This window comes from Crocuta crocuta, unplaced genomic scaffold, assembly GCF_008692635.1.
Source record: "Crocuta crocuta isolate KB4526 unplaced genomic scaffold, BGI_CrCroc_1.0 scaffold647, whole genome shotgun sequence".
NCBI lineage: Eukaryota > Metazoa > Chordata > Mammalia > Carnivora > Hyaenidae > Crocuta > Crocuta crocuta.
In genome coordinates this window covers 486,553-498,064 of record NW_027531286.1, presented here as the reverse complement: position 1 = coordinate 498,064, position 11,512 = coordinate 486,553, and the positions used below count along the sequence as shown (strand labels likewise).

The 11,512-nt window shown below is 54.9% G+C and overlaps 1 protein-coding gene across 1 annotated transcript in view; it reads left to right on the top strand.

Annotated features, from left to right (window-relative positions):
• Window positions 1–11,512, top strand: part of SPTBN2 (spectrin beta, non-erythrocytic 2) — a 30,330-nt gene that overhangs the window by 12,282 nt on the left and 6,536 nt on the right. Inside the window, exons 14-26 of the mRNA XM_077771446.1 lie at window positions 3–453; window positions 708–719; window positions 2,218–2,355; window positions 2,718–3,474; window positions 4,350–4,552; window positions 4,928–5,018; window positions 5,242–5,388; window positions 7,777–8,040; window positions 9,427–9,651; window positions 9,962–10,051; window positions 10,393–10,653; window positions 10,739–10,869; window positions 11,330–11,512. The exon at window positions 11,330–11,512 is cut by the window's right edge and continues 14 nt beyond it. Coding sequence (XP_077627572.1) covers window positions 3–453; window positions 708–719; window positions 2,218–2,355; window positions 2,718–3,474; window positions 4,350–4,552; window positions 4,928–5,018; window positions 5,242–5,388; window positions 7,777–8,040; window positions 9,427–9,651; window positions 9,962–10,051; window positions 10,393–10,653; window positions 10,739–10,869; window positions 11,330–11,512 — 2,953 coding nt within the window. The remainder of the gene's footprint in view (window positions 1–2; window positions 454–707; window positions 720–2,217; window positions 2,356–2,717; window positions 3,475–4,349; window positions 4,553–4,927; window positions 5,019–5,241; window positions 5,389–7,776; window positions 8,041–9,426; window positions 9,652–9,961; window positions 10,052–10,392; window positions 10,654–10,738; window positions 10,870–11,329) is intronic.

Sequence of the window (11,512 nt, the reverse complement as noted above, 5' to 3'; positions counted from 1 at the left end):
GCGTGCCCAGCGGCCTCCCCAGGCCGCCAGCCTCTACCAGTTCCAGGCCGACGCAAACGACATGGAGGCCTGGCTGGTGGACGCGCTGCGCCTGGTGTCCAGCCCCGAGCTGGGGCACGACGAGTTCTCCACGCAGGCCCTGGCGCGACAGCACCGGGCCCTGGAGGAGGAGATCCGGGGCCACCGGCCAGCCCTGGATGCGCTGAGGGAACAGGCCGCGGCCCTGCCTCCCGCACTGAGCCGCACACCCGAGGTGCAGGGCAGGGTGCCCACGCTGGAGCGGCACTACGAGGAGCTGCAGGCCCGGGCAGGCGAGCGGGCGCGGGCCCTGGAGGCAGCCCTGGCGCTCTACACCATGCTCAGCGAGGCCGGGGCCTGCGGGCTGTGGGTGGAGGAGAAGGAGCAGTGGCTCAATGGGCTGGCCCTGCCCGAGCGCCTGGAGGACCTGGNGGTGTGTTTTCGTTTTAACGAAAAATGTTTTCAGAGAAAACGTTAGGGGGCCCTGCTGGCTCAGTCGGTTAAGAGACCGACTGTTGGTTTCAGCTCAGGTCATGATCTCATTGTTTGTGGGTTCAGGCCCCACATCCGGCTCTGTGCTGACAGAGCCTGCTTCAGATTCTTTCTCTGCCCTTCCCCAGTCTCTCTCTCAAAAATAAATAAACTTTAAAAATTTGTTAAGGGGCGCCTGGGTGGCTCAATCGGTTAAGTGTCCAACTTCGGCTCAGGTCATGATCTCACGGTTTGTGGGTTCGAGCCCCACGTTGGGCTCTGTGCTGACAGCTCAGAGCCTGGAGCGTGTTTCAGATTCTGTGTCTCCCTTTCTCTCTGACCCTCCCCTGCTCACACTGTCTCTCTCTCTCTCTCAGAAATAAACAAAACATCAAAAAATTTTAAAAAAAATTTGTTTAAAGGAGAAAACGTTATGCAACAAACTCATATATACCCAATCCCCCAGATTCAATAGTNGGAGCGTGTTTCAGATTCTGTGTCTCCCTTTCTCTCTGACCCTCCCCTGCTCACACTGTCTCTCTCTCTCTCTCAGAAATAAATAAAACATCAAAAAATTAAAAAAAAAAATTTGTTTAAAGGAGAAAACGTTATGCAACAAACTCCTATATACCCAATCCCCCAGATTCAATAGTTGTCAGTATCTTGCTATATTTGATTATTTTTCCTTTTAAAAATTAGCAAATCCCCACATTATCAATTTCGCTTGTACATTCTCCAGGATGCATCCTCTAAAATATGAAGAAGTATTCTCAGATAGAGTAAATTATTTTGTAACTGTATGTGTGGATTTAAAAGAGCTGAGACTTTGATGTTATAAACCTATAGGCAGATACACTGATTAATCTCTTATGAAACAAGTTTATTTACAGAATAATGCATCTTAGAATCAATCAGAAAGGACATTTTTCTTATAGAATCACAACAGCATTATCACATAGAAAAGAAATAGCAATTCCTTGATATCATCTATTTCTCATTCCATAGTCAAATTTCCTGGTGGCTTAAAATATGTATTCAAAGATTTTTTTTTCTTAGCTTTCAAGATACTCTATGACAGGGATCAGCAAACTATAATCCTGGGGCCAAATCCAGCCTGCTGCCTGTTGTTTTTTTTTAAATAAAGCTTTATTGGAACAGAGCCATACTCATTCATTTACATATGCTCTCTGGCTGCCTTTGCACTACAATAGCAGAGTGAAATACTCTTGACGGAGAGCTTACAGCCCAAAGGCTCAAAACATTTGCTCTCTGGCCCCTTACAGAAAATGTCTGCAGACTCTGAAAATAGCTGATGTCCCTAGAAGTTATGCTTCACATCTTTATCATGCAAACAAATATTTGTGGTTATCAATTCATTTTTTAACACATGTTAATGGGAGGGGACCCAGGTGGGCAGCAAAGGGGTTCCAGGAGGAATGGGTAGGTTCCCAGAAAGGGTGAAGCTCTGGGCCAGGAACTTGTTTGGCTTGTGCCACTGTTCGTGCCGTTCACTCTCATCATCTTCTTGAGTAACTCCAGAGAGGATTGCTTTTCTCCTTGCTTGGGGGGAACTGAGGCTCCCCACGTGACCCACAGATGCTGCAGGCATTGTATATAAAGATGTGCAACCTCAGGCCTCCTCAGAGAGGAATTTTCCTGGGCGTGAGGGGAGATGGGCTGGTGCATCACCACTCCCACAATCCACGGCCACCTCTTCCACCCTCTCAGGTTCGAGACCCTGGAGCCTGAAATGAACGCCCTTGCAGCACGAATCACTGCTGTGAATGACATTGCGGAGCAGTTGCTGAAAGCCAAACCCCCCAGCAAGGACAGCATCGTCAACACCCAGAAGCAGCTCAACCACAGGTGGGATTGGGGAGGGCGACCGAGAAAGGATGCAGCAGACGGGGATGGCAGCCACAGGGGGCTCTGCAGGGCACGGAATGGAGGCTAAAAACGAGCAAGGAAGGCCGTCTGGAACATGTTGCGGGGCAGAGGCGGGAAATGGGGAGAGAAACGAAGGAGGTAGAGGTAGTCCGAAAGGGCTTGTGCCTGGACAGGGAGCAATGGAGGAGGCAGGGGAGGATGCGCAGGGAGCGGCCTCTTTCACAAGCAGAAGCAGGTGGTGGAATATGCCGAGGCGGAGAGAGACAAGAAGCTTCTAGGTATGCCTAAGCCAGCAGGGAAGCTGAGCAACTCTAGACACCAGACCCTCCCCCCACTCGCAGGTGGCAGCAGTTTCGGACCCTGGCAGACGGCAAGAAGGCAGCTCTGACGTCAGCCCTGAGCATCCAGAACTACCACTTAGAGTGCACGGAGACCCAGGCCTGGATGAGAGAAAAGACCAAGGTCATCGAGTCCACGCAGGGCCTGGGCAATGACCTGGCCGGGGTGCTGGCGCTGCAGCGGAAGCTGGCGGGCACCGAGCGTGACCTGGAGGCCATCGCCGCTCGGGTGGGCGAACTGACTCGAGAGGCAAATGCCCTGGCTGCCGGCCACCCCGCCCAAGCCCCTGCCATCAATGCCCGGCTTGGAGAGGTACAAGCTGGCTGGGAAGACCTCAGGGCCACCATGCGCCGGCGAGAAGAGTCTCTGGGTGAGGCGCGGCGGCTGCAGGACTTCCTGCGCAGCTTGGATGACTTCCAGGCTTGGCTCGGTCGCACGCAGACCTCTGTGGCCTCTGAAGAAGGGCCAGCTACCCTGCCCGAGGCGGAGGCCCTCCTGGCCCAACACGCAGCCCTGCGGGGTGAGGTGGAGCGGGCCCGGGGCGAGTACAGCCGGCTCCGGGCCCTGGGTGAGGAGGTGACCCGGGACCAGGCTGATCCGCAGTGCCTCTTCCTACGGCAACGACTCGAAGCTCTGGGCACCGGCTGGGAGGAGCTGGGCCGCATGTGGGAGAGCCGGCAAGGCCGCCTGGCCCAGGCCCATGGCTTCCAAGGCTTCCTGCGGGATGCTCGCCAGGCCGAGGGTGTGCTTAGCAGCCAGGTGAGAGCCCTGGGTCCCAACGGCCCACCCAGGGAAGAGGGGGAGCTAGGGGTGGGGAAGTGCGGGTGAGAGAGGTGGATGGGGAGGAAATGGCAGTGGGGGGTAGCTGAAGAAACTGGATGGACAGAGAGCATGTTAGAAAAATACGGGCGGGGTGCCTGGGTGGCTGGGTTGGTTAAGCATTTGACTCTTGGTTTCGGCTCAGGTCATGACCTCACGGTTCATGGATCTGAGCCCCTCTCTGAGGCTTTGCGCTGACAGCATGGTGCCTGCTTGAGATTCTCTCTCTCCGCTCTCTCTGCCCCTCTCCCACTCACACATTCTCCTTCTCTCAATATAAATAACTAAACATCCCAAAACAAGTTTATTTTAAAAAGAAAGAAAGAACAATGTGGGAATAAAGAAAAATGTAGGTACCTGGCTGACTCATTCAGTAGAATATGTGACTCTTGATCGCAGGGTCGTGAGTTCAAACCTCAAACTGGGTTAGAGCTTACTTTAAAAAGAAGAAGAAGAAGAAGACGACGACGACGACTAACTAGAATAAAAAAGATGTCAATATAACTTACCAAAACTGACTTGAGCAGAAATAGAAAGCCTGACCTGTCGCGTAATTGTTCAATCTATGGCCAGAAATAAGGTGCAATAGGATTTGGGCTATTAAGGTCCTCCTGCCCGGCCCCCTCGTAACTTTACAAGACGGCAGCATAATCAGGCACCCCCACTCATCCCCCCAGGCTGTCTTCAGAGCCCGACCGGCTCCTCTCCTCTCCCCAGCTGGCCTCCATGTCTGATAATGTCCTTTCAGGAGAGCCCTTCTGAAAGGTTGACAAGTGCTTTTGAGAAGTGAGTTCTGTACCTCTCCTCCCACACAGGAATACGTTTTGTCCCACACGGAGATGCCGGGGACACTCCAAGCTGCTGATGCCACCATAAAAAAACTGGAAGACTTCATGAGCACCATGGATGCCAACGGAGAGCGGATCCGCGGGCTACTGGAGGCCGGGCGCCAGCTGGTGTCTGAAGGCAACATCCATGCAGAGAAGATCCAGGAGAAGGCTGACTCCATCGAGAGGAGGTACGGTAAAGACAGTGGGTAAATGAGCGGCCCGGGGGGGTGGGGGGAAGTGGGCGAAAACAGCATGGCCTGTTTCATTGAAGAAGAAGCTGGAGAACGCCGCACAGGCAGACAGATGGTGGTGGGGGCTGACAAACACTAAGTGATTGGAGAGGGACTAAGCCATGAGCCGGGAAGCCCTGCCTCCCCGACACCAGGGGAGATGAAGGCCACTGGAGTAGCTGGATGCTGGAGACCAGGATTCCTGGGTTGTCCTGCAGCGCTCCCAGAAGGCAGCGTCCCCAAAACAAAAGGACTGAAGGCTTCCAGGCTGGTTAGAGGCTCATAACCCTTTGCCAGCAAGTTCAAGGGTCTCACAAGGGACTGTCATTACAGACACAAGAAGAATCAAGAAGCAGTGCAGCAGCTCTTGGGCCGTCTTCGGGACAACCGAGAGCAGCAGCATTTCCTACAAGACTGTCACGAGGTGAGGCCCTTGGTACCCCCATGGCCCTCCCACATCCCCTAGCCGTCCCTCTGCTAAAACGCCCTGGCTCTCTGAGCCGACAGCAAGTCCGCTGTGGTATCACCGAAGTGGACCCCTGCGTGGCTTCTCCCCACATCCCTCCCAGCTCACCTCGCCCCCTCCTGCGCCCCTCCATCTGAAATGCACTCTGCCCTTCTCCGTCCCTGCTCTGCGCGGGGTCCAGCTGAAGCTCTGGATTGATGAGAAGATGCTGACAGCCCAGGACGTGTCCTACGACGAGGCCCGCAACCTGCACACCAAGTGGCAGAAGCACCAGGCGTTCATGGCCGAGCTGGCCGCCAACAAAGACTGGCTGGACAAGGTAGACAAGGTGAGTGGTGGGACAGCAGCAGCAGGAAGAGAGCCCCGGGGCCTCTTCTGGACAGGATCGTGGCCACAGTGCAGGGAGGGATCCTGGCGTTAGTCTGTGGTTCTTCCAGGGTTAGAGATCTCAGGGCCTCTGGTGCCAAACCTCCAAAGTGGAGAGTTATGGTCTGGGGAACAAAGGTCTTTGGTCTATGCGACGGTGACTCCAGAACCGTGGGAAAGTACAAATTAGTAGCACGGGAGCCAAACTGCAGCCTTGGGTCAACACAGTAACTCTCCCTGGGTCCAGAGCAGGATGACGTTCTTTAGCTGGGGTCAGCAACCTTCTGCAAAGGGCCAGATGGTAAATATGTTCAGCTTTGTGGGCCACACATTTTCTGCTGTGACTACTCAGCTATGCCAGTGCGGCACAAAAGCAGCCCTCAAGAATACAGAAATGATTGCGTGCAGCTGTGTTCGAATAAAACTTTATTTATAAAAACAAGTGGTGGGCCACACTGAGCCCACAGAGCACCTTTTGCCAACCTTTGCTTTTGAGTCTTCTTCTTCCTGGTACTTGGTACTTGGTACCACTTCCTCAAGAGCTGAGCACAGGTAAAACTTTATTTCAACTCAGCAAGTATTCCTGGGCAACAATATGCATGCTCAGCACTCTGCTAGGTACTGCAACGTATATAAAAAGACACTTTCCTTCCCTCAAGGGCATGATGGTTGGGGAGAGGAGGGGACCAGCGTATATCCGGTGTTTCCATTTATTCAGCAAATATTACTTGCTGCTACTATATGCAAAGCATCGTATTAGGCACTGAGAAGGAAGTTCCTCAGGCAGTTCCATTGCGGGCTCCACCCTTGAAGAATGACACGATAGTCAGGATATGAGATGTATACACAAATAAATTAGATTAAATCCAGAGCAGAATATAGCAAATGCAGTAAGAGAGGGCCGGATAGAACCTAGGCCCTCTGTGTGTGTCCGTAAAGCTTTGTTTACAAGGAGAGAGGAGGTACAGAAATCCTAGAGGCAGGAGCCTCCAGGGTAGTACATGAAGGATGAGTCGAAATTGGACAAGCAGACATTGGACGAAAAATGTTTCTATGCAAACAGGAAGCCCAAGTTGCGGAAGTGGGGTAAGGAGCAAGGGGTAAGTCAGTCTGGCAGGAGCACAGAATGTGCGAAGGGGCCCCATGGAGGAAACGGTGGGAAAAGCCTGCTAGGCCAGGTCATGAAAAGCCTTGAACACCACGTAAGGGCTGTGCGTCGAAGTGTGGCTTGTGCTGAAGGTTTGTGAAGTTACCCAAGCAGTGCCAGACTCTGACACTCATCCTGGAAGCCGTGCACAAAATGGCCGCATGGCAGTGTCTCCTTCTGTGTTCTCCCAGAAGCAGACCCTGAAACAAGGCTTCCAGTGAAGGCCACTTTATGGGAGACGAGCACCAAAAATACCAGTAGGGGAGTGCGGTGCTGGGATGGAGAAGGAAAGGCATTTGATAATGGGCCCACTGCCGTGCCAGTCACCCCAGGGGGCCACTGGCACTCAGTCCTAATGGGGCACCGTGGGAGACAGCGTAGAACGCGCATCCACGTTATCCCAACCAAAGAACAAGGATGCTGAGTCTTCATCCACCAGCTCCCTGTCTGTCACCGGTGGCGGGCTGCTTCCTCGGGCAGTGACTCCCGGGCGCTTCCGGTCTGCCTTGCCGGCAGGTCAGGAGACCGTGCCTCCCCCGCCTCCCCAGCAACGAAAGTCCTCAAGCAGAAAGGCCGGGATTGGGAAGAGCAGGTGGGACTTGTGTGTCCATAAGCCAGGGGAGGGGCAGAGAGACTCGCTGAGAAACAGGAGAAGATGGCAAATATGCAAGACCGTGCATGGCATAACCCCAGAAGCGACAAGCATGAGGGAGCCCAGAGTAGGAAAGGTCTCCATGGCTTCTTAGTTGAAATGAGGTGTGAGCTGGACCTGGAACAAGTAGGGTGTAATCGGCAGCGGGGGACGGAGGGGCTCGCAGGGGTCTGAAACCTTTGAGAAGAGCATGTTACGGAGAGTACGCGAAAACCTGGAATTAGTGCCTAACTTCAGGTTCCTCCTGCCCTTTAGGTCCCTGGTCTGCTACCAACCCATAAAGTTCAGCAATATCTAATTCTTTTATTTTTTTTGTAATGTTTATTTACTTTTAAGAGAGAAAGCACAAGCAGGGGAGGGGCAGAGAGAGGGGAGGACAGAGGATCCAGAGCAGGCTCTGCGCTGACAGCAGCGAGCCCGATGTGAGGGTTGAACTCACGAACCATGAAATGGTGACCTGGGCCAAAGCTAGACGCTCAACCGACTGAGCCACCCAGGCGCCCAGCAGTATCTACTTCTGACACGGACACCTTCTTTGTCCCACCACCCAGGAAGGGCGGGAGCTGACCCTTGAGAAGCCAGAACTGAAGGCCCTGGTGTCCGAGAAGCTGGAGGACCTGCATCAGCGCTGGGACAGGCTGGAGAGCACCACCCAGGCCAAGGCCCGTAGCCTCTTCGATGCCAACCGAGCCGAGCTGTTTGCCCAGAGCTGCTCCGCCCTGGAGAGCTGGCTCGAGAGTCTGCAGGCCCAGCTGCACTCGGACGACTATGGCAAGGACCTCACCAGCGTCAACATTCTGCTCAAGAAGCAACAGGTGCTCTGCAGGCCTGTGACGGGGATGGGGAACCGCAGCAGAGAGGAGGAGGGAGTCTGTAGCTCTTGAGATCTGGGAAGTCATTCTCAGGCCTCACAGATAATCTCTTTACCGGTATTTCTCAAAGCAACGTCCGTGGGCCACTGTCTCAGAATCTTGGGGAGCATGTATGAGTCAGAGTGAAGCCAGAAGATAGAAACCATGCTCTAACTTGAACAACGAAACTTTAGTAAAAAAAAAAAAAAATAGTATCAATTAGTAAAAGGTGGTTAACTACCAAAGGGTAGAGAGATATCGAAAACATTTTTCTATAAAAGTAACGTTTCGGCCTTTGTAGGTCATAAGATCTCTGTCATAACTTTTTTTTTTCTGAGAGAGACAGTGTGAGCAGGGGAGGGTCAGATTGAGAGGGAGATACAGAATCTGAAACAGGCTCCAGGCTCTGAGCTAGCTGTCAGCACAGAGCCTGACACGGGACTCGAACTCACGAACCGTGAGATCATGACCTGAGCCGAAGAAGTCGGACGCTTTAACTGATTGACCACCCAGGCACCCCACTCTCATAACTATTCAACTCTGTTCTTGTAGGGTGAAAGCAGCCATAGGCAATATGTAAAATAATGGGTGTGGCTATGTGCCAACAAAACTTTATTTACAAAAACAGGCAGGGAGCTGGATTTGCTGATCCCTGCTGTAAAGAGTACAGAAATAGCAAATGTAGGCAGCAGCTACTACCTCTAGTGCTGAGGAGGGGTACCCAAGGAGGAATGATATGGCTTCCCCCACCCATGGCTGAGTTTCAGACCTCCTTGGAGAGGGCTGAGGCCCATGGGGTAGATATTGCAGAACTTTGCTGGGGTATCATGGGACCAGGCCGGTCTAACGCTGGCAGGCCAACATTGGCCCGCAGGAAGTTGCCACTGGGAAGCCAGCAAAATTTGCTGGAGGGCAGTGAGAGCCGCTGGATTTCCTGCACACCATGGGCAGTTTTGCTATAGAAGCAAGAGGAAAAGCACACAGGAACGATAAATTGCACCTTCCTCTGTTTGCATTGTGCTATGCCTCTAGCGCCCTCTAATGACAAGGCCTAGCATTGCACCAGCTGGTGAAGGAAAACCGTCTACAGGGTTCAGTCCCAATGTCTTAAAACAGGAAAAGATGTACCTGGAACTGAGGTGAACTTGGATCCGGCCCAGTTATCACATCCCCCCCAGACTCTTAGGTGTATTAGAGTGTGAGGTCCACTGAGCTAGGCCATGAGGAGATGCTCTCCCTGCGGTGAACCCCGGGGATAAGAAATCCTGATTGACCACAGGAAGACTGGAGTCTCCTCTGGGCTTGAAGGCAGATGCGTGGTGACAACACCCCTTCCTCCCCGGGCTGCAGATGCTGGAACGGGAGATGGCCGTGCGCGAGAAGGAGGTGGAGGCCATCCAGGCCCAGGCGACGGCGCTGGCCCAGGAGGACCAGGGTGCGGGGGAGGTGGAGAGGACGTCGAGGGCCGTGGAGGAGAAGTTCCGGGCGCTGTGCCAGCCCATGAGGGAGCGCTGCCGGCGCCTGCACTCCTCCCGCGAGCAGCACCAGTTCCACCGGGACGTGGAGGACGAGATTGTGAGTCACTAGCGTCCGGGCTGGGGTAGAGTCATCATCATGGCAAATTGCTCCTTGCAGTTTGCTTTCCAGTCTCCTTCCCCGATGCTGGGGAGATGCCAGCCTCTCTTCCCTTTGGCATCGAAAACAGACTCTCGAGGGACGCCTGGGGGATGCCCTCTAGGTCCCTCTTCCCTGGACTCAGAGATGACCGTTCCCAGCACGCGCACACCAGGAGCCCTAGCAGATCTCTCCCCAGGGCAGCGCACCGCCCAGCCCCAACTCTCACTTCGCCCTCTGGACCTCCACCGACCCCCTCTTTCCCATCCAGCTGTGGGTGACAGAGCGGCTACCCATGGCCAGCTCCATGGAACATGGCAAGGACCTGCCCAGTGTCCAGCTTCTCATGAAGAAAAACCAGGTGAGGCCAAGGCTGAAGACGAAAGAAAAGGTCTCAAGAGCCTCCGAGACTTGGAAGGTTTTTTTTCTTAAAAAAAAAAAAAACAGGTTTCTCTGGCTCCCCCTCAATTCTGGTGTCATCCTAGACTTCACTGCTTGGCCTCTTCTCCCCCAAGGAGGGCGGGTTCCCTTTGTAGCAGATCAGGCGTTACCATCCCCTTCTTAAGCCAGAAGAGGCGGGGAGTGAGGAGGACTCAGGAAGAAAGCAAGCTGAGAGTAGGGGGCTGGCTGGTTGAGCAGGGGGAAGGGGGAATGTGGTGAGGGGCCCCGTTTCAGAGCGCCCGTTTCTGATGCTGTGGACAGACCCTGCAGAAGGAGATACAGGGCCATGAGCCGCGGATCGCGGACCTGACGGAGCGGCAGCGCACGCTGGGCGCGGCGGCGGCAGGCCCAGAGCTGGCTGAGCTGCAGGAGATGTGGAAACGCCTGAGCCACGAGCTGGAGCTTCGAGGAAAGCGACTGGAGGAGGCCCTGCGGGCCCAGCAGTTCTACCGCGATGCCGCCGAGGCGGAGGCCTGGATGGGCGAGCAGGAGCTGCACATGATGGGCCAGGAGAAAGCCAAGGTGAGGGGCCCGGCAGAGCTCAGGCTGCGTGGCCGCCACTCTCTTCCCCAGCCCCCTGCTCCCTGATGCCCACTGTTGTTCCCAGGACGAGCTCAGTGCCCAGGCGGAGGTGAAGAAGCATCAGGTGCTGGAACAAGCCCTGGCCGACTATGCTCAGACCATCCACCAGCTGGCAGCCAGCAGCCAAGACATGATTGACCACAACCACCCAGAGAGGTGAACCCAGCGGGGCGAAGGGGGAGAACGGCTCCTGGGGGGAGCGGGAATGGGTTCCCGGGTGGTGCCTGGACTGCGGAGCCTTCTATACTACGTCTGTACAGAACTACCTAGAAAGCTAGGCAAGCGGAGACTTGGCAGGGAGTGAGGGGGTGGGCAGGGGATCTGGAAGCAATAGAACGGGAAGGGACCAGAGCCCTGTGCCCTGAGTCCTGCCTCCCCTGCCCGGCAGCACGCGAATATCGATCCGCCAAGCACAGGTGGACAAGCTGTACGCCAGCCTGAAGGAGCTGGCNCTGGACTGCGGAGCCTTCTATACTACGTCTGTACAGAACTACCTAGAAAGCTAGGCAAGCGGAGACTTGGCAGGGAGTGAGGGGGTGGGCAGGGGATCTGGAAGCAATAGAACGGGAAGGGACCAGAGCCCTGTGCCCTGAGTCCTGCCTCCCCTGCCCGGCAGCACGCGAATATCGATCCGCCAAGCGCAGGTGGACAAGCTGTACGCCAGCCTGAAGGAGCTGGCGGGGGCGCGGCGGGAGCGCCTGCACGAGCACCTGCGGCTATGCCAGCTCCGCCGCGAGCTGGACGACCTGGAGCAGTGGATCCAGGAGCGCGAGGTGGTGGCCGCCTCCCACGAGCTGGG